Source organism: Lontra canadensis, unplaced genomic scaffold (genome assembly GCF_010015895.1).
Source record: "Lontra canadensis isolate GAN:19392208 unplaced genomic scaffold, GSC_riverotter_1.0 scaffold11, whole genome shotgun sequence".
Classification (NCBI taxonomy): domain Eukaryota; kingdom Metazoa; phylum Chordata; class Mammalia; order Carnivora; family Mustelidae; genus Lontra; species Lontra canadensis.
In genome coordinates, this window is record NW_022631005.1 from 3649536 (window position 1) to 3671522 (window position 21987).

The window sequence follows — 21987 nt, forward strand, 5'->3', positions numbered from 1 at the left end:
TCCCATTTTCCATGAATGCAGGAGAACATGCAAAGAGGGTAGTGACTACAGCCCTCCTAATTTTAGAAGAAAGAACTGAACAAACACAAAGCAGTAGGGATCGTAACAATAACAGAGGAAGAATTATTACCATATTTATCTATATTAATCTATTAAAATGGATGTATCTTTTTCTTAAATAGAGAAAAAGAAACTTGATTGGGAAGATAAATGGGGTTCAGAACTTGCTGAACAAATAACTGCTTACTTTCTTCCCCTTTTGAGGATCATGCAGAAAATTTAGTATGGAAATTTCAAATGTCATCCCCTTCAAATAAGGGAAAAGTTTAATATGTAAGGAAATAGGATAATTCAGTAGAAGTTGAGGGAAAGTGTGATTAATATGCCCGTGTTCACATTCCACTCACACTAGCCTCCTGATCTACAGAGATTTTTCTTTTTACTCTGGACTGATATTAAATTACTAGGAAGGGGTTCCTAGAGAGGACATTCTCAGTTAATATGTGGGGGCTTACATGTCTGGTCTTTGACAGTCACTGGGCCCACAGTGGCTGAAGGTTTGCTGACTCCAGCAGCATTCACAGCCTTGACTCTGAATTCATATTCGCCACCCTCGACAAGGTCTTCAACAGTAAATTCTAGTTCTTCCACATCACGCTTGTTGCACTGTTTCCAAGCTTCTTTCTTTTTCCCAGTAGGGTCCCATGCAAGGCACTCAACAATATAGTGGGTGACAGGGGAGCCCCCATCATTCTTTGGGGGTTTCCATGATAGGTGTACTGTGTTCTTTGTTATGAGGCCAATCTTGAGTTTAATGGGGGGATCAGGAGGATCTTTAAAAATAGGTAAAGGAAGTATTAAGCATTGTTTATAATGATATATTTCAAATTTGTGGAACTATTTTAATCTCATATTAGGAAAAAAAAAAACTTACATATTGGATCTCTGGCTGTGGTCCTCTGAATGGTTTCCGCGGGTGCACCAATACCGAAACGGTTTTCTGCACGCACGCGGAAGAAATACTGCTGTTCAGAGATGAGATCAGGAACCACAAATGTGGTGCTTCCACAGTTTGGATTGACTTTAGTCCAGGCTTTTCCATCAATAGTCTTCTTCTCTATAACATAGCCCTTAATCCTGTCTCCTCCATCATCGTCTGGCATCTTCCACGAGAGTCTGCAACTACCCCTTGTGATGTCACTGACTTTCAGATCTTTGGGTGGTCCTGGTACATCTATTGGATGCAAATCACCACATAAACAATGTCACTTTGTTTAAAATAATTTGTTCTTATTCTATGGTCACTTTTAAAGTCCTTCTTACCCATGACTTTGACTCTGCAATGTGCTGTCTTCTGTCCGGCCTTATTCTTGGCTGTGATGCTGTATTTGCCTGTGTGAGATCGTGTGCATTCTGGAATAATGATTACTGAGGAGTTTTCAGCAGTCTCCAGCTATACAGAAAGAACAGTAGTTACCCATTGGATGAAATAAGAGTGGTACTGCAGTCAACTGCGTTCTGAACTACTTCAATTTTTCTTTTTACCTGTGCATCCTCGGGTATATCATGAACTCCATCCTGTTAGAGAAGAAGATCGTTGTAGTGTTAATAATCCTTAGAGTGATTCAATGGGAGACATAGAAAATTATATTTTTCTTACCTTCACTGCCTTCTTCGCCTTTCCATCAAATTCCCACGATGATTTTGGTGTCGGGCGTCCCTTGATGACAGCAGGAATCCTAATCTGGGAGCCAGCTTGACAAACCAGACAGTCTTGTGCTCCAATGTCAATAAAAACTTCTGGAGCCTCTGTAATACCATGAATAATATAACAGGATTTAGCATACCTTTTTCAAAGAAGTAAGTGACCTATCTTCGGGATATTAACTTTCGTAATAAGGTCAAATGAACACAGAAATGCAATAAAGGATGAGTACCTTGAATATCCATGGCAGGGATCTCTCCAGTTGTATCACTTGGTTCAGACTCACCAGCATCATTGACAGCTTTCACTCTGAATCGGTACTTGCGGAGTTCTTTCAGATTTGGCACCACACATTCACAGGTGGTTAGCAGTTTGTCTGGCTCGTTTACTTTTTTCCAGTCGGTGCTGCCTTCTTCTTGCATTTCTACAATGTATCCTTTGATTGGACTGCCGCCATCTTTGGCTGGAGGTTTCCATGCCAGCGAGATGCTGGACTTGGTTTTATCTTTGACCTCTGGGCAGGAAGGTGGCCCAGGTGGATCTAAGAAGAAGAAGAAGAAGAAGAGTGCAGCAAATTCTGAAGCCAATGGAACGCTAGATTTAATCTACTAAATACTAAAGTAGGAATTCCGAAAGAATAAATTACCTTCCAGAGCAGAGAATATAAGAAATAATCTCTTTTTGTTTCGCATTAATGTGAAAACAAAATAAGTAAACAACTAACTGTGATTAAAAAGACGATACATGATCTCTAGATAGATATATGTTGCATTTATACACAATTAGTGAAAAGCTATTTTAAGATCCCTTTGAAGAGACTCTGTCATATTCTCTACTAAAACCTTAGTTTAATTTAAAGTAAAAAAAAAATGATTTCATCATTAGCTGGTAAACTTTGGAACACAAACTAATTGTTTGCTCTTTAGGGACGAGATCGATGTATAACAATCCTTTACGTTTCTGACAGTGCTTTACCATTACAGAAAGTCTTTTGAACCCTCACTCTTCCTCTCTAGCACACTACCTTGAACAAAGCACACGTTCAGTACAGGCTTGCTAAATGAATGAATGACTACTTCATTTTATATATATATGCTCCATATAGAACTTAGAGTATTTTAAATCTTTTTAACAAGTAGCTGATTTTTTTTTTCCTACAGAGAATCTAATCAGATATATAGCAAATACAGTGAATCATTAAGACCATGGTATTTTAATCTTTGAACTGATCTGCTAAATAGATCTTTCAGAAGGATTTTTTTTTTTCTTACGACCTCATGGACTGTGCTTGAGAATCTTGCATAAAGGTACAATATATATTATTGAAGATTATATTAAAGATACAATATATATGTTTGAAAAGTGAACATTTTGCTTTTTGTTCAACTCTACCTAGAGGGTCTCTTTAGGGAGGGAGATAATTTTCATAGTATGAAATGAGATAGGGGTATGGGAGCAGAGAGGAGCTTATAGTGCAGGGTCTTTATCACTGTGATTCCTCATAAATACTAGGCTTAAACCAACAATTAAAAACTATATGATTTTACGTATGTGTATACATGTGTGTATGAATACATACATAGAGCTGTGTGTATAGTATGTACATCTGTCTATACATATACACAAATTTATGTACTTCTGATACTCTACGTAAGTATGAGGTTTTTACTTTAATAAATAATTGGGTATAGAAAAATGCAAGAAATTTAAGAGAAGAACTATTCATTTGGTGGCTTTGCTCTTTGTAAACTCCAGAAATAGAAGCATACTTACATATGGGATCTCCTGCAACAGCTGGATCTGATGGTTCACTGGGAGGACCCACTCCTGCAGCATTTATTGCCATTGCTCTGAACTGGTATTTAACACCCTCAATCAAGCGGGGAACGTTGAATTCTATGCCTTTCAATCCCACTTTGGTTATTGGTGCTCTGCTGACACGTGACCAATAGGAACCTCCCTCTTCTCTCTTCTCCAGCCAGTAGCCAGTAATGGGAGAGCCGCCATTGTCCAGAGGAGGAGTCCAGCTCACTAGCATTGACCCTTTGGTGCGCTCCAGGACTTTCGGTTTTCCCGGAGGTCCAGGAAGGCGGAAGGGATCTTGAATGACAACTTTATCTGATTTGCAGTCATCACTGATTCCGTATTTATTCACTGCCCTAACTCGGAACTCATACTGACCATTGGGGATGAGTTTCCAGACCTAGAAATCAGATGAATAGTGATTTCTTAAAAACAATGGACTTGTTGGTTTCACTTATTTTAAAATTCAGGTTCTTTTCATATGTAAGACTATAAAAAAGAAACCTATTAAAATCAAGAAAATACATAGTTTAAAAATACATAGACACAAATGTGGAGAAAGCATGTGCAGCTAATAAGTTATTAAATACTACATCAAAAACTAATGGTGTACTATATGTTGGATAATTGAATTTAACTTAAAAAATACAAATATGTATATTTATTGTACCTAGTAGTGGATCTCTCAAATAAGAGAGAATTGGTTTACCAAATAGTATTTTTTTAAAGATTTTATTTATTTATTTAACATAGAGAGAGAGATCACATGTAGGAAGAAAGGCAGGCAGAGGGAGGGGGGAAGGAGGCTCCCTGCTGAGCAGAGAGCCCGATGCAGGGCTCGATCCCAGGACCCTGAGATCATGACATGAGCCAAAGGCAGAGGCTTAACCCACTGAGCCACCCAGGAACCCTACCAAATAGTACTTTTTTTTTTTTTTTAAAGATTTTATTTATTTGGGAGAGAGAGAGAGAAAATGAGAGAGAGAGAGACCATGAGAGGAGAGAGGTCAGAGGGAGAAGCAGATTCCCTGCCGAGCAGGGAGCCTGATGTGGAACTCCATCCCAGGACTCCAGGGTCACGACCTGAGCCAAAGGCAGTCACTTAACCAACTGAGCCACCCAGGTGCCCCCAAATAATACTTTTAAGTGGCCTTATGTGCATGGTGCTAAAAACTGTGATAAATCTTTTTATGTGCAGTTTTGAGTTTAATCATTAAATTCCAAGATTATGCCAGAATGGTGTTAATTCAGTGTCATGTCCTTTTACTGTATATAAAAAAAACATTTAGAACAGTTTACCCCATATTTCCTCTCTACGGCAGTATTGGTGACTTCTTCCCATTCACTCTTCTTCCTGCTTGCATCACGTTTGTCTATGATATAATGGGTTATTTCACTGCCACCATTGTCTAGAGGGGCATCCCATGTCAAGTAGCAGGATTCAGCTTTAATGTCAGTAACAGCAAGATTTCTTGGTGGTGATGGACGATCTGGAAAGGAACCAAGAGAGGAGAATGAGAAGACAATTCTTAAACAGACACTGGACTCCATTTTGAGCTAAGAAAGCAGGTCCCTTACCATATACTTCTACATGAACATTTCGGAACACCGAGCCCAGGCGATTGGAAGCAGTAATGGTGTAAGTGCCTTTGTCTTCCCGGACTGCTTTGGGAATGATAACCTCGGTCTTTGCCTCGCTTCGGGATACTTCTTCCTTGGTTATCTTAAGTGCATCAGTGGGTTTTTCGATCACGGTTTCATTCTTGGACCACTCAATCTTAGGCATCGGAAGGCCTGTCACATCTGCGGGGATGTTAACAGGCTCTCCTGCCTTGACTTTGATAGTGTCTCCTCGAACAGACAGGCGCAACTTAATGTTGGGAGGCACTGCGAAGAGAAGGGAAAGAAAAGAAAAATAAAAATGTTTGCTCACTCTATGAGATAAAGGCAGCACCAGAAAGTGCACTAAAATCAGGCTCAGATTCCACACCTTCGTCATCTTGTATGACCACATTAAGAGGTAGGGATGGTTCACTTTCCCCAATTGCGTTGACAGCTTTGACGCGGAATTCATACATTTGGTGTTCATCAAGATCTTCAACCGGAAAAGATGTGGTTGGGCAGAGTCGCTTGTTAACCCTTTCAAAGTTGGGTTTGTCGTGACGCCGTTTTTCAATGATATAGCCCTGGATGGGGCTGCCACCATCGCTGCGGGGCTCCTTCCAGTCAAGGGTGATAGTGGACTTTGTCCTTTCTGTGTATGTGAGCCTCTCAGGAGACGTTGGAGGACCTTTAACCAGAGGCAAGTTGAAATGACAAGCATCAAATAAATATTCATGTAAGAGATACTACTTCACTTCAAATTAATTATGTGAAAAATAGGTTTCTGTCTGGCATAACCTTAACATCCATCTTTAAAATCCTTCTGAAAACACATCAGTTACCAGAATAATAGGCATTAATAATAGGCAGACTTTCTCTTAGTGAGGTTTACAGTCAAAATTCTTGATTAGAAATAAAAGACATGTACGCCTTTGTTATTTTTACCATTTTAGATCTGTTATAGCTCTGTCACTGGGAAAGCTTCTAATCCTAATGAAGTAGCAGAGAAGGTCTGTGAAGTTTTGCTTTGGATGACCAGCTGAGATCAAGGTGTTTCCTTTATTAATAGACAGTAGATATGTCTACCAAACTTTGAACCAAGTTGCCTCTAAGCATGGGTTTAAAATGGAATGGAAAGAGAATTTATGTAATGCTGCTGTAGTTTTGCGCCCAAAGGACACAACAAAGAATAAGTGTGAATGCTAAAACTAGACCTGATCCCCTCCTGTTGACTGTTACTACAACCAGAAGCTGAGCTTTGTGGTGGAAGCTCAGCTCTGTTCTGATACCTCTGGTAAAACTTGACATATAGCGGATGTATCTGAGATGAGCTGTCACAGTGAGGTTGTAATTTTCTTTTTTTGGTTGGTAGGGAGGTGGTGGTGGAGGAGTAATAAAGCCTCTGTTTCTTGGGGAATGGGTCATCCTCACATATTTTGCTTTCTTGGTTGGGATGTCAGGATGCATTTCCAAGTGTGTGTGATTTTAGGGTTTCACATTTGTTCATATTGTTTAAGGAGATTTCCTTTGGTTAGATTTCTATTCTCTGGTGGCTTTTTCTGATTCTGGGTCTCCATATCCTTCCAGTGTGGAGACTACCTGAGGACTAAAGGAAGACTAAGGCATTTATCATAAGGCTGTTGTCTATCCTGTACCCTTTTAAAAATAGTGAATTCCCTTTAACTACGGAAGTATTAAATGAATTACTCCAGGGCACTCTATTGCAGAGATGTAGTATTTCTAACTATTTTTAGGTTATTGCTAAGCTTCACTAGATTCAGGTTTTTCAGTACACAAAACTGTGCATGGATTGTGCAAAAATTACAGTGAGCCAAAAACGACATTGAAATTATAGCAAAAACGGTATTCTTTAAAGTTGCTAGTAGTTACTTGACTTACCTTTCTTATCACTCTCTAGCTATAGATCATGGGATTGTTAGGGAGTTCAAAGCCATAAGGCTCAATAAATAAATGACATAACTAGAAGCAAACACAAAGAAAACACAATGAAAACCTCCTTTACCTAGTGGATCCACTGCAAGAATTGGTCCTATTTCAACAGGCGGGCCACAGCCAAACTTGTTCTTGGCAATCACACGGAACATATATTCTTGCCCCTCAATGAGACCTGTGATGTCACATTTAGATCTCTCGGTCTCAATTGGTTGTCTCCAGGTATGCATTTTAGCATCTTTTCTTTCAATAATGAATCCTGTGATTTCACTTCCTCCATCATCTGCCGGATCAGACCAGTTAAGTAAACACATCTTTCTATTTGTTACAACAGGTTTTAAGTCAAGAACTGGTCCAGGAACGTCTATAAAATAAAATTAACAAACAAACAAACATAAAAAATCAATGCGATAAATTGTATTACTTAGGAAAACCCTCTGAAAATCCACGTAACATTCCTTACCAAAAACTTCTACCCTGGCTGCTGCAAATTTGGAACCACAGCTATTAGTAGCTGTAATCACATATCTGCCATGGTCTTTTCTCAATGCATTCTTGATAATTAGCTCAGATTTGGTTCCAATGTTCTCTATTACAACGCGGTCTTTATCCAGCTCCCCTTCTTCTATGGTCCATACTCTGGTAGGCACTGGACGCCCAGTCACCACAGCTGGAATTCTAAGTGTCTTCCCAGCCATTATTTGTATCCCAGCTTTGACAGAAACATCTAGTTCCACAGTTGGAGGCTCTGTTTTAAAGAGAACAGTAATACGTTAGCCCAAGAAAGATGGGGGAAAAGTCTCCTACTAGGAAAATATCCATAATCTTATCTAGGGAACTCTTAGGTTACCTTGTGGTTCAGCCACAGTAACGGGTCCTGTCTCTCCTGGCGGTCCTTCACCTGCAGCGTTGACAGCACTCACTCGAAGTTTATAATCAGCACCCTCTCGGATTTCTTTGACGGTGTACTGACGGGTCTTGATCATCTTCTCTGTGCAGCGTGACCATTCATTTGTGCCAACCAGCTGCTTATCGACAAAGTAGCCAATAATATCCCCCCCACCATTGAAAGCTGGGGGTTCCCATTCTAGATCAATAGTTGTAGAGCTTGTGTCAGTGACTTTTGGGACAGGTGGCCCAGGTGGAGCTGGAATGAATGCAGTTACACAAATAAGAACTCACTGAAGCTTTTAAAATGCACAATAACTTACTCTATCCACTTTTTTCCAGAATGCATTGCAGGTAATATGGGTAAGTACTGTCTTGTGAAACTTTTAAGTTATATTTATAGATGTTTAAAATTTTACTTTGTGACCTTAGCATGTGTCTGTAGTCATTGTTAATATTTTGCTTGTTTTTTTTTTTTTGGTAAGTTTCTTTAATTTTTTTTAATTTTAATTTTATTTATTTGACAGAGAGCAAGCACAAGCAGGCGGAGTAGCAGGGAGAGGGAGAGGGAGAAGCAGACTCCTTGCTGAGTAAGGAGCCTGACACGGGGCTCAATTCCAGGACCCTGGGATCATGACCTGAACTGAAGGCAGTTGCTTAACCAACTGAGCCACCCAGGCATCCCCCACTTTTTTGGTAAGTTTAAGGTATACAACATGATAATCTGATACATATGTTGCAAAATGATTACCACAGTGTTGGTTTACACCTTCATCCCCTTACACAATTATCATTTTTCTTTTTTTTTAAGTGTTAACATGCAAGATCTACTCTCTTCACTTTCAAACATATAATATAGTACTTAATTAAGTGACTTAATTATAGTCACCATGTTGTACCCCACTCTCTTCATGAGAAATTACTTACAGATTGGATCATGTGCTGTTTTGGGATCTGAAGGGGGACTGAACTTTCCGGGTCCAGCTGCATTTTCAGCACATACTCTGAAGACATAGGTGAGTCCTTCTAATAGGCCTTCTACATTGGTTTTCAAAGAATTCAAAAGGCTTCTGTTGACACGAGACCAGTGTGTACTATTAACCTCTCGTTTTTCAAGCCAATAACCCAAGATGGGACTTCCATTATCTTTTGGTTCATTCCATTTCACGAGCATACTGTTTTTGGTAACATCTTCTACAATGGGCTTGTCGGGTGCATCAGGTGGTTCTGATAAAAAAAAATTGCATATTTGAATTAATTTCCTAGTATCATAAAAATTCAAGTTTAAAAGCTATGGTAATGTATATACCCATGCATATGATAAAAAGGCAAAGTGTAGATGCTAAAAGAACCTTACCAAATGGATCTTTGGCTGTAAGTGGTTTGGAAACACATGGTGGTCCAGGCCCAAACCTGTTTTCAGCTCTTACGCGAAAGAGGTACTCTTTTCCTTCAATTAGTTTTGTCACTGAATATTTGCAGTGTCTAAGTGTTGCAGTGACAGTAATCCACTCTGAGTCAGGTTTTGTCTTGTCTTTCTTTTCCAAAGTGTAGTTTATAATTTCACTGCCACCATCATCAAGGGGTGGTTCCCATTTGCAGAGGACAGAGTTCTTTCTAATATCTTCAAATACAAAGTTGATTGGTGGTCCTGGTGTATCTAGTATTTCAAAAGACAGCAGTGATTAAAAATTTGTGTAGAAGCAGTGGTTATGAAAAACATCCATGTCAGCATGCCCCTTTAACACAAACTTTTGTGTTTTTCTACATCGGTATTCATACCACACTAGCTAATAAACAACAAGCTTGGGTGATTTTGTTTACATAGCCAGGAGGAAAAATGGGTCGGAGGATAGCTTGCTGAAGCTATTTCCTACTTCTTTGATACCCCCACCCCCTGGCCCAAACCCCCTTTTTATGTCTTACTAAAACTCTTCCCTAGACTTCCTTCCATTGAGAAGTGTTGTTTTGCCTACTCACCTAGCACACAGACAGTACAGGGAGCTTTGGCAATGCCATGGTCATTTTCAGCTTTGATCATATACACGCCGTGGTCAGGTCGGAGAGAATCTCGGACGCGCAGCTGAGACTCTCCTTTTTTACTGTTGTCGATACTCAAACGTTCTGTCAGAGGCAGGACAAATGGTTCTTCTTCTTGAACTTCACCCTTCTTCCTCCTAATTGTGGGTGCTACTCGCTTCTTAATTTCTTCTGGTGTAATGACTTTTTCATCCTTTAGCCATGTAATAGCTGGGTAAGGAGACCCAGAGATGGTTGCATCGAGGGCTATTTCATCACCTCGTTTCACCTCAAGGCTGGTTCTCAAAATGACCTTCGGGGCATCTGTAAGGATTAAAGACAGCAATTGCTTTCAGTTCTGATCAAAACATCTGACAAGACATTATTCTTTTTTACTGTACAATGGGACAGTGGCCACCCCATTAAATGAAACTTACCAATAGGATCTACAGCTTTTGTTGGAGGAGTGGCCCGAGAAGGTTCACTAATGCCAGCAGCATTTTCTGCTCGCACTCGGAATTGGTATTCCTTTCCCTCTTCAAGTCCTTTTGCTGTGTAGGTCAGGACTGGTACCAGGTGTTCATTGCATCTCTTCCATTTGTCTTCACCCTTAGCAATCTTTTCTATGATATAACCCATGATTTTGCTTCCTCCATCGTACAAAGGTGGCTTCCATGTAATAGTCATTGCCTTAGCTGTAGGATTATGAACCTCAACATCCACAGGTGGATCAGGAGGCTCTGAAGAATAAGAAAAAAATATGTTAATATGTACGTGTATAAAAAAAACCCACTTTTTTAAATTAAAAAATTGCGTATTAATTCCTAGCTATATTCTAACCATGCCCAAACTTACGCTTTGGATCTTGAGCAATGACTGGATTTTTCAGTTCAATATATTCGCCTCCACCAATCTTGTTGACAGCTTTAACACGGAAGAAGTATTCACCATTTGGTATCAGATCTTTTACGGTCCAAGACAGTTTGTTCTCACCAGACATTACTGGTATATATGTCCTCCTCCCAGCCTCTCTGCGTTCCAGGACATAATGGAGGATTGGGCTTCCACCATCATATTCTGGAGGTTCCCAGGTTAATTTACAAGAGCTCTTGGTCACGTCACTTGCTTTAATATCTTTGCATGGTCCAGGTAGGCCTGTTAGAAATAAAATGATACTTGTTATTGTAAGACGAATAGTCAGCATGTTATAGTACACTTTTTTCTAAGTGGGACTAGTCACATTTTGGGTGGTATAACCTTTGATGTGTTGGAGTATTCCCCCATACATTGCAGGCCATTTAGCATCCTTGGCCCCCAATTACTAAATGTCAGTAGCCCTCCTGAGTCTTTATTCCAAACAAAGACTCAGGAGGGCTAACAAAGACTCTCCACACACAAATTTCTCCACACACAAATTTCTAAATACCATCTGCATGGGACAGGATAGAAAATGTTACTGATCCTGGTGAAAACACTATGGAAAAATATAAATATAATTATAAATGAGTATTGGCAATTAAAACTTTTTGGGGGTATACTCTTTTATTTAGTACTTCACATGCCAGTAATTACAACAGAAGTAAATTAGTTTAATCAGATTTTTAACTGGCAATTTCACGTCTATAATTGCTTTGCTTCTCATATGGGAAGAAATAATCTGGAAAGACACTTAGTTTATACATAGCCAACTCATGAAACCCTTTATACTAACACTGCAAAGTTAACTAATTTTCCTAACATGTGAGGAAGAATATCTCATATTTCATCAAAGCATGATTACCTATGACTTTGACATTGATTGAGCCAGTTGCTGAGCCAAGCTTGTTCTCCAGTGTAATGGTATAAACTCCAGCATCTGCATGGACACTTTTGGGAACTTCAAGGTGTGCAGAGATGTGATCATTCTTCATTGTTAATCTGTCACTTGCTTTGACTTCTTTACCATCTTTATGCCAACTAACAGTTGGAACTGGGACAGCTCGGAAGGGAACAGGAATGCGTAACTTTTCACCTTCAATGACAACAATGTCATGTGTCTCCATATCAATTGTTGGCTTGCCTGTGAGATATCGAAAAGAGGGAAAAAAGGTACGTCAAAGTGCAATGTGTAAGCAAAGCCTGTTTTATTAATTATAAAAGAAACTGTGTTCTTACAGTCTGGGTCTTTGGCAACCACGTTTTCAGAGATCTCAGATGGCTCACTGACACCAACAGCATTGACAGCTCTCACTCTCAGAACGTACTCCTTGTCAGGAACAACACCTTCTTCAACTTTGAACTTCAAGTCTTTTATTGGGCGGGAATTAACTCGCATCCATTTCTCAGTGCCTACTGGGCACATTTCAACATGGTATCCTATAATAGGACTTCCACCATTTTTCTCTGGAGGCTTCCAGGCGATAGCAATGTGCTTTCGCCCAGCATCAGTCACATGCAAGTCAAGAGGAGGTGAAGGAGGACCTGAAAAAAGAGTGAACCGTTCACATCCGTGATCTCATCATCGAGTTGTAAACAATATCCTTTACATAACTGATACTACTTACTTGTTGGATCTTCAATTGCCAGGATTTCTGTGGGTTCACTTGGGTGACCAACTCCAGCTTCATTTTCTGCCCGAACCTGAAACTGGACCTCTGTTCCTTCAATGACATCAGTTACTCTAAAGTTACAGTCAGGTCCTGAGGTCTTTCCAGCTTTCACCCAACGGGTACCTAACTTTTCTTTCTTCTCAATGATGTATCTATTGAAATAAAGCATTTTATTAGCATTAATAGGGAAAACAAAGTTAAGAATGTTCAGCTGAGTATAGATTATTCTTTGTGAATTAATTAAAATTCTACCTCTGTATTGGTCGTCCACCATCATTTTTCGGTGGTTCCCACTTCAAGTCAACATGTCGCTTGGTTACATCAACCACTGCCAGAGCGTATGGTGGACCAGGGGTGGCTAGAAACAAAATATTCAATGGTTAGAAAAACCAGAGGGAAAAGTGGTAATCTACTACAGATGGTATTACAGAGATGAAGTTAGAGAACATACTAAAGGTGTCTTTGGCCAGGACAGAGTCCTCAATTTCACAGTAGTCACTTTGTCCTATGGCATTTTCTGCAGCAACTCGGAACACGTATAAAGAGCCCTCTGTCAGTGGGGTTACTGTGCACTTCGTGTCCTTGACAGTAGTGTCCACCGTTTGCCAGCCTTTTCGCCTCACGTCTCTCTTTTCCACAATGTAGTTGGTGATGGGGGACCCTCCATCTTTCTCAGGAACTGTCCACTTGAGGTCTGCTGTATTTTTTGTGATATTAATAACTTCAAGCCAGCGAGGTGGTGATGGAGGATCTGAAGAAGAAAAAGAGAATTCAATTTTTGAATTGTCCAATATTCAGTCTTCAATGAATTCTCTCGTAGTCACTTGGAAATCACATAGCAAGGATGAAATAATCTAGTAACAAGTTTTTCATTTTTCTCATACTGTAGTTCTCAGATATACTTTAGAAGAATTTATATACCTTAAACATCAAGAGTGACTTACATAGTTTTTCCCTGCAAAGCACAGGGTCACTGGGTTCACTGGGCTCACTTTCCCCGGCCTTGTTCACAGCTCTAACTCGGAATGAGTATTCCTGCCCTTCCATGAGACCGGTGAGCAAATGCTGAGTGGTGGGAACACCTTCAGCCACTCGGACCCAGTCATCTGTTCCGGTCTTTAGCATTTCAATGACATAAGACTCAATCTTTGCCCCTCCATCATGTTCTGGCTTTGTCCAGTTCAACATCAATGATGTTTTGCCTACATCTTTCACAGTTGGTTTTCCAGGAGGCCATGGAGGATCTACAAACCAATGAAAGGAAACCATTATTTAGGTTTGTCAAAAAAGAAATTAATAGGAGCTTCAAAATAACCACAGAAGGATATGTAAATAATACCTATTGGATCCTTTATTAAGATTGGTTCCGTTGATCTACTTGGTTTTCCAGGTCCAGCAAGATTCTCAGCCAAAACACGGAATCTGTATTTTTTCTTATTCGTGAGACCTTTCACTCTGAATTAGGGACAAAGGATGAATTGGATACCATGAGCAGCAGGAACCTCTGTGTATTTTACTCTGACGGGGTAATTTATTTAAATTGTAAATGACTGATATTGAAATTTAACTGAAAATATTTCATTATAAACTCAGATTTGGTCAAATGTACCAGTGTAATGATAACATCTGTAATAGTGCTCCTTCTCATAATATACTAGAAGACCACTTTGCAATTTACAGAAAGGCAGTAAAGAAATGAAGAAATGTGTCCTCGAATGGAATTTACATCATTTTTGAAATTATGTGGTAATATAAATGTAAAAATTAAATAATTAAAAATAATTTAAAATTTTATGGTAATGTGTAAGAATGTATAATCAAAAGGAATGCTAAAAAATGAAAAATCGTATATACTGCTATCTTAACATCTTGATGGAGATACTGGACATACCTAAATGTTGTGTCCTTTACTGGCATCTTATTGCATCTGACCCATTTATCGGTATCAGGATCTAATCTTTCAACCCAGTATCCAGTGATTGGGCTGCCACCATCATCGTCTGGCTCACACCATGTGAGAGTAACTGCATCTTTAGTGATATCAGAAGGTTCAAGGCGAGTTGGAGGTCCAGGTGGATCTATAGGCAGGACAAGGATATAAGTGTTACATGTCCTATATATAAAAATGACACCTAAATCTAAGTTTGACACAAGAATCTTTCTTTTTTAATAATTTTGGCCAACAGATTAATGAGAAACTTACCAAACTGAAATTTAGCTGTTATTGGAGAGGCCTGAACTGGTTCACCAACACCGTACATGTTTTCTGCGGCAACTCTGAAGATGTATTCTTTGTTAGGTGTTAATTTGGTTGCCTTGTAGTTTGTATCCTTGACAGTCGACGAGAGCTTGTGCCACACTTCGCTGTCAGTCGCTCTTCTCTCCACAACATAGTTTGTGATTTTAGATCCACCATCATCACGTGGTGGGTTCCATGTTAGAAGGCATGATTCGTTGGTCACATCCGTGATGTCAAAAGCGGCTGGTGGTCCAGGTTTGTCTGTGGAGGAGATTACACACTCAGGGAAAAAAAGCATTTTTTAAAAAATCCTGTTTGTTTTTAAGGAGTAACTGCAATGATTTTGCCCATTTTTGAAATGACAGCCTCACTCACCCAAGACGTTCACTTCGACCACCGCAGTGGCCCGACCACAGACATTCACAGCCTCGATGATGTATGTGCCGGTGTCACTTCTCTTACTATCCAAGATAGTCACTGTGGATTTCTTAGGAACGTTTTCAATGCTGATTCTTTTGTCCTGCTTCAGAAGCATATCGGCCTTCGTCCAAGTTATTTGAGGTTCCGGTTTTCCAGTTACAGTGGCAGGAAGTTCGATCTTCGTTCCTGCTTTTACGGTGAGACCAGCGAGCAGCTTCACATCAAGGAAAATTTCTGGAGCCTCTAAAATGGGAAAAGATTTTTTACAATGTTAGCAAGATCAAACAATTAAAGGCAGCGGCCTGGTTAATAACACAAACCCCAACATACATACCCTGTGTATCCACCGCCTGGATTTCATCTGTGGGTTTGCTTGGTTTGCTAGGACCTTGCCGGTTCAAGGCCTTCACACGGTACGCATACCATTTGCCTTCTTCAAGACCAGTCACTTCCATTCTATCAGAAGACAAAACAGGATATTTTACGATAATGCACATAATCTGTAGTATTCATAATCTTTCTAAAATGTATACCTACTCTTGACAGAATACTACTCCTTAAATTAATTCTAGGTTGCTTCAGTATTGCAAGTAATGAAAACCTTAGAGAAGGGATAAGTTCAGCAGCACTTTTTAAAATTGGACAGGCACACCAGGGGAATTCTCAGTGAAAAAAAGTAACAGATTTTCTAAAAGAAAAACACTCATTTTAGTGAGTAAGGTGAAACATTTACTCGTGTGCCGTAATTATAATTAAAAACATATATAGATATTAAATATAAATATAAAATAAATATATAAAACATAAAATAAAAATAATTATGAAAACCTACTTTGTTTCTGCAACTGGTTCTCCACAGGCAACCCATCGATCTGAGCCACGTGGACATTTTTCAACTATGTAGCCTGTGATGCGTGAGCCACCATCATGTTTAGGTGGATCCCATGTTAGGAAGATGCTGTTGGCTGTTCGATCTCTCCATTTAACATTCTCTGGTGGGTCAGGTACCGCTATAAACATTTTAAGGAGAGTTAGTCTTAGCTAGGTCATCTATGAAATCTCCATGTTGCCAACCCGTGCCATTCCCCACTCCCCATTAACTTCGACTCCAGGTCTAAAAGCAAAAATGGTAATAAGAGGCTAGATAAGACATTGCCAAGAATGTACTCACTTGCAGGAACTGACATATTTACAGGTTCGTCAACATATGCAGGTTCTCCAGGGCCACATTTGTTACGAGCACAAACTTTAAATAAATACTCTTTTCCTTGAACAAGATCGGGAACTGTGAATTCTAGGTCAGTCACGGAGTCTGTAACCTGGGATGAAGAAATACAATTACTTGTCTCCCAAAAACCCTTTCCCTGAGTCAAAAGCTTTTTATCATGAACAGGGATACAAATAGAAATTGTTTTCGAATGGTAAGGATTATTTCATACTAAGGAAAAAGCTGCAGAGAAGACACATAACATTTTAAACCTAATATATTAAGGTGAAACTTTCCTAGTGTACAGAGGGCACATACTGCATGGAGCACTGGATGTGGGGCATAAACAATGAATTTTGGAACACTGAAAAAAAAATTTTAAAAAGGTGGCAAAAAGGTATTGATGGCAAAAAAGTATTGATTCTTTCCACTAGCTTGGTTATGGGAAACATGATTTTAAAGATTTTTTTTTTTTTTTTTTTAGAGAGCTCTTGTGAGAGAATGGGCAGGGGCAGGGGCAGAGGGAAAGGGAAAAGCAGACTCCCTGCTGAGCAGGGGACCCCCCTCTCACCCCCCTCCCCAACAATGCTGGGCTTGATCCCAGTGCCCTGGGATCACGACCTGAGCTGAAGACAGATGCTTAACTGACTGAGCCATTTAGGTGCCCCTAGAAATATGGTTTTAAATCAAGGTAAAAAACAATACTGAGTATTGAATAAATAATAGTAACAAACTGAGGAGAAAAAAAAAGGGTAGATTGGGCCAACTAGGATAATCTAGTAGCGTGAGAAGTCTGACCATCAGGGAGTCATGTGCTTAGTGTCCTTAGAATGGCTTATAGCTTAATAGGCCACATTGGGTACTTATCAGGTATGAAATGAAAAGGTTAAGTTTTATTTTTTCATAAACTTAGTAGAAAATCTGGTAAGGCATAAAATAAGGCAATTATACCAAACCTTGGTTGAACTACCTCATTAAGTTTGTGGTTCTTTTTTAGCAAGGCAAAGTGAAACCATATAAACTTTGCATGGCATCCCAGCATGCTGGGCTTTCCCCAACTCTTTTTTCTGGAGATGGCTCATTGCTGCTCAAAACTCACTTTAGTCCATGTTTTCCGGCTGACTTCTCGCTTTTCAACAACATATCCTGTTAGTGGACTTCCTCCATCGTCATCTGGTGGTTCCCAAGTCAAATGTACTGAGTCTCTGGTTACATCACCAAATTTCAGCTCTTTGGGAGCACTTGGGCGAGCTGAGAAAATGTAGTCAGAAATCAATATAGGTAATAGCTTGAACCAATATTTGTTAATACTGTCAAGTCACCTTATATAACAAAAGTTTAGGTACTTACCAATTACATTGACATCAATTTCCCCAGAAATTGCTTTCACACGATTTTCTAATTTCAGTGTATAAATGCCCTTGTCTGGACGTTCACTTGGAGAAATGACAAGTTCAGCGTAGGCAGATAAGGTTTTAATTTTCACACGGTCCCCTGCTTCTAGTACTTTATCTCCAAAAGACCAGGTTGCACTTGGCCTTGGATAGCCTGTACTTGGAACCAGGATCGTGATAGGATGTGGGACAATAACTTCCAGACCATCTTTGAATGCACTCAAATCCATTGTTGGTTCAACTACCAAGAAGAAAAATTAATGAGTTTCTAGTACTATATTTAAGGCCCTGGCACCCTGAAGTAGCTACGTGCTATTCCCAAACCTAAAAACGGAATAGCCACTTACCAAATGCATCATCAGCCGTTAGAGGACCAAGAATTTCAGATGGATCTGAAACACCAGCTTCATTTTCTGCAGACACTCGGTATAAATATTTATTTCCTTTTTGTAATCCAGTAACCTGAAGTAATGAATCAGCAGTTGTAAAAACATGTGCATTTAAGTCCATGATCATACACCGCATGTTTTTTATAGATGCAAATTCCCTACCTTGTAAGTCAGTTCAGGGACAAGTTTCTTATTGCAACGAATCCAATTATCTTTTCCTTCTTCACATCGCTCAATTATATAACCCAGTATTGGGCTTCCTCCATCTTTCAGAGGAGGCTCCCATGTAAGCTGAACTGACGACTGAGTCTGATCTGAGGAATTCAGGTTCACAGGAGGACTTGGTCTCTCTGGAATGGAAGAAAGAGTTGCAGCACACCATTTAATTCAGTGACAATTTATTAAGATAATGTATAATCTTTTCTATTATCCCCATTATCCCTATTATCAGGTTTATTGAATTTACTGAATTAAGTAGGCACAGTCTAGATTTCTGTGATTTTGTTCACATCTTTCTGATGTCCTACCTTCTCATTAACTTTATTTTAATTAATAGGCCTAATTTCTAGATTTCATGGAGTACTTATTTCCTTTTTTTGATGGGCTTACCAATCGGATCAGCAACTTTGACAAAGGGTGTGGCTGCACTTGGTTTCCCAACTCCAATTCGATTTTGGGCTCTGACCCGGAAACTGTACTCCTGTCCTTCCACCACGTCAGTGACAGTTGCAGACAGGTCTTCAGCTCTCACTGTCATGGCAGTGTCCCATCTGATAGAAGTCTTATCTCTTAATTCAATAACGTAGTTTGTGATCACAGCTCCTCCATCATACTCTGGTGGCTCCCATGTCAGTGAGACCCCAAATCTATTTATATCAGTGATGGCTACGTTCAAAGGAGGGCCTGGAACATCTGGATTTCATCACAGAAGAAAACATGGCTTTGGGTTAAATCAGGGATAAAAGCAAAGATGAGCTCGTTTGCAATTTACTTAAAAACTTCTTACCATATTTACTCCTTGCTTCCACAGGATTGTCAGTTTCTACCGGTTCACCAGTGCCAACTCTGTTCCTTGCACTGACACGGAACAGGTACTCAACTCCGCCTTTTTGTAGTCCAGTGACAGTAAACTCACAACTGTCCGCACGATCCGTGGCCAGAACCCACGTCTTCCTTTTGATGTCCCGTCTTTCAACAACATAACCTATGATTTTGCTTCCACCATCAGTTAATGGCTCTTCCCAGCTGAGGCTTACTTCACCATCAAATGTTTCCGTCACTTCTAAGTTACGTACTGGCCCTGGAACATCTGAAATTCACGTATAAATTTTTTTTTAGTGTGTTACCATGCTTTTGGTTGTGCTTTGCCGATCAAGTCCAAGTGATGCAAGGGCTTACCGATAACTTTTAAATTGATGAATCCTTCTGCTTTTCCATGTTTGTTCTGAAGCACAATTTTATACCTTCCTTTGTCTCCTTTCTTAGCTTCTAAAATTCTGAAAGAAGTTTGTTCAGCTGTAGTATCAACAGTTTTTGAAGACAGAGGTTCATTTTCTTTAAACCACTCAGCTTCTGCTTTAGGGTAGGCATCATAGGGCACCACCATAGTCAGAGGCTGGCCAACGTCAACCACAAGATCTTGGTCACCTGTCTTGATTTTAGGTGCAGCTGGTGAGAGAAAGAACATGTGAATGCTTTGGAGTTATGCATTACAGTCTAGCTACACCACAGCTTCTTTGCTATATATTTGTTAGCAAATATTGGTTACATAAACTTGGAAGTATATCACAATAACTTTAGAGCAGAGAGGACATCTTTGCAAATTGTCAGACTTGAGAACAGAGGTTTAAGACTGATATAAAACTGTAAAATCTCCCTTCTTTGCCAAAAATAATAATGGAGAACTAAATATAGAACAAAACATGTTTGTTTGTTTTTATAAAGTAGGCATGTCTTAGTTCAAGAGAAACCAGACAGAATTTTATGTACAAGGGAAACTGGATTTTTCGGAATGACAACCCATAAGGATGTCTTGGAAGCTTGAGTCAAGAGGAGAACGGACATAAGACGGTCCACAGGGGTTTGGAAAATAGAAGAGACCAGAGCTTTCTCTAGGTCTAGGTTTTTGGGGATGACTTTCAGGGCAATATGTTACTTCTAGGAAATAATGAACAGTTACCATGTGCCAGCACCTGTTCAAGGTTCTAGCACATAAAGAAGAAGCTATCAATGACCTCTTACTCAGGACACTTTGTGGTAAGAGACATTAGAATAGTTAGACGTGGTTAGAGCCTAGCAGAAATAAAAGGTTTCACAAGCATTATCTAATTAATTGTGAAATTTGAAACTTACAGAGCATCTGTGATATTGTAAGGATAACTGAACACAAAAGAAAGGGATTTACCTGCCAGTTCCAGCTTAGCTCTGGCTTCTTTGTCTTTGGCAATAAATCTGTATTCACCCTGGTCACGAGGTTGAATATTACAAATCTGTAGCCTGTGTACCTTTCCTTCACTCATCATCTGGTGTTTGTCACCCTGAACAATGACCATGTTATTTCTTAGCCACTGAACTTCCACCTTATCTTTATTGAGCTCAGCCAAAAAGACAACATCAGCACCAGGGGCTTCCAGAATATCCTGGGGAGGCCTGATGATCTCAACAGGGATTTCTGAAAAGAAAATGTAAAATGATTACTAATGTTCACATTTGAGTTAACGACCTTTAAAGGCTGGTACTAATATTAAAATTGTCCTTGCACTCAGTACGTACCTTCCACAAAAAGTCTGGCACGAGATTTTCTGTCTTCTACTCCACAGGCATATTCACATTCATCGTCCAGCCTGCAGTCTTTTATAATGAGTCTATGTACCCTTCCATCTTTTTCAAATTTGTATCTGAGAGAAGAGATCGAATTATTGCTTATTGCTTAGCCTAATGATCACCGAGTCATCACACATGTACAGGTAGTTACGGAAATAGAACTTCACTTACTTTTTGCCTTCTTTGATTTCTCTTCCATTTCTGTACCATTTCACATTTGCCTTCTCTCTGGAGAGCTGGCAGGAGAAGACCGCATCGTCAAACTCAGTGACTGTCTGGTCTTCTAAGGGCTCTACAAATTCCGTCGGGGCTTCTATGATCAGAAGCTCGGCAACAGATTTATCTTGTCCAGCTGTGACCATGTATTCACCCTCATCTGGGAAGCCACAGTCTTTAATGATTAGAGAGTGCTTGTATTTATCAATTCTGTATGAAACACGGTTGTCTAAAGGCACCTCTTCTCCATTTCTGGTCCACTTCAGGGTTACGTTGAGGCGATTCACCTTGCACCAGAATGTGACAGTTTTCTTCTCCATTGTTTCAATATCTTTAAGAGGCTCAATAATCTTCAGGTCTTCCTCTGTTGTAAAGGAGAAGAATAATGTTGACTTGAACTGTTGTTCAGAGTAGATACTGATTTAAAAACTGTTGTTGATACCACGTAAGTGACTTACCTTCTACTATCAGATTAGCAGCACTCTTAACATTTTCACCTCTGTGATTGGTCAGAGACACACTGTAATTGGCTTGATCATCTAATCGTGCATCTCTAATTCTGAGGGTGTAGACCAGGTCTTTTTGGAGAATGATGTATTTTGAACTATCGAATATGGCCTCTTCATTTCTGAACCATTTGGCTTTGGCACCTTCTGTATTGACTTCACAGTTGAAGACGACTTCTTGTTGTTCCTTTACACGAGTGTCCTTTAGAGGAACTATGATCCTGAGTTTTTCTGA

The 21987-nt window shown here is 39.7% G+C and overlaps 1 protein-coding gene across 1 annotated transcript in view; it reads right to left on the reverse strand.

Moving 5' to 3' along the window:
* TTN (titin) overlaps positions 1-21987 on the reverse strand; it is a 269891-nt gene that overhangs the window by 72676 nt on the left and 175228 nt on the right. Inside the window, exons 214-255 of the mRNA XM_032856015.1 lie at positions 21705-21983; positions 21202-21610; positions 20980-21104; positions 20612-20878; positions 19606-19875; positions 19214-19516; positions 18817-19119; positions 18370-18557; positions 18166-18280; positions 17775-18059; positions 17524-17675; positions 16389-16536; positions 16050-16227; positions 15552-15673; positions 15173-15460; positions 14762-15058; positions 14450-14636; positions 13898-14013; positions 13503-13802; positions 13010-13309; positions 12811-12916; positions 12514-12710; positions 12125-12430; positions 11751-12029; positions 10826-11125; positions 10408-10710; positions 9932-10294; positions 9309-9611; positions 8879-9178; positions 7914-8210; positions 7527-7811; positions 7134-7427; positions 5499-5798; positions 5087-5395; positions 4808-4998; positions 3479-3908; positions 1938-2246; positions 1661-1809; positions 1546-1578; positions 1324-1453; positions 935-1234; positions 516-833 (exon numbers count right to left, since the gene is read on the reverse strand). Of these exons, the coding sequence (XP_032711906.1) occupies positions 516-833; positions 935-1234; positions 1324-1453; positions 1546-1578; positions 1661-1809; positions 1938-2246; positions 3479-3908; positions 4808-4998; positions 5087-5395; positions 5499-5798; positions 7134-7427; positions 7527-7811; positions 7914-8210; positions 8879-9178; positions 9309-9611; positions 9932-10294; positions 10408-10710; positions 10826-11125; positions 11751-12029; positions 12125-12430; positions 12514-12710; positions 12811-12916; positions 13010-13309; positions 13503-13802; positions 13898-14013; positions 14450-14636; positions 14762-15058; positions 15173-15460; positions 15552-15673; positions 16050-16227; positions 16389-16536; positions 17524-17675; positions 17775-18059; positions 18166-18280; positions 18370-18557; positions 18817-19119; positions 19214-19516; positions 19606-19875; positions 20612-20878; positions 20980-21104; positions 21202-21610; positions 21705-21983 (10434 nt within the window). The remainder of the gene's footprint in view (positions 1-515; positions 834-934; positions 1235-1323; positions 1454-1545; positions 1579-1660; positions 1810-1937; positions 2247-3478; positions 3909-4807; positions 4999-5086; positions 5396-5498; positions 5799-7133; positions 7428-7526; positions 7812-7913; positions 8211-8878; positions 9179-9308; positions 9612-9931; positions 10295-10407; positions 10711-10825; positions 11126-11750; positions 12030-12124; positions 12431-12513; positions 12711-12810; positions 12917-13009; positions 13310-13502; positions 13803-13897; positions 14014-14449; positions 14637-14761; positions 15059-15172; positions 15461-15551; positions 15674-16049; positions 16228-16388; positions 16537-17523; positions 17676-17774; positions 18060-18165; positions 18281-18369; positions 18558-18816; positions 19120-19213; positions 19517-19605; positions 19876-20611; positions 20879-20979; positions 21105-21201; positions 21611-21704; positions 21984-21987) is intronic.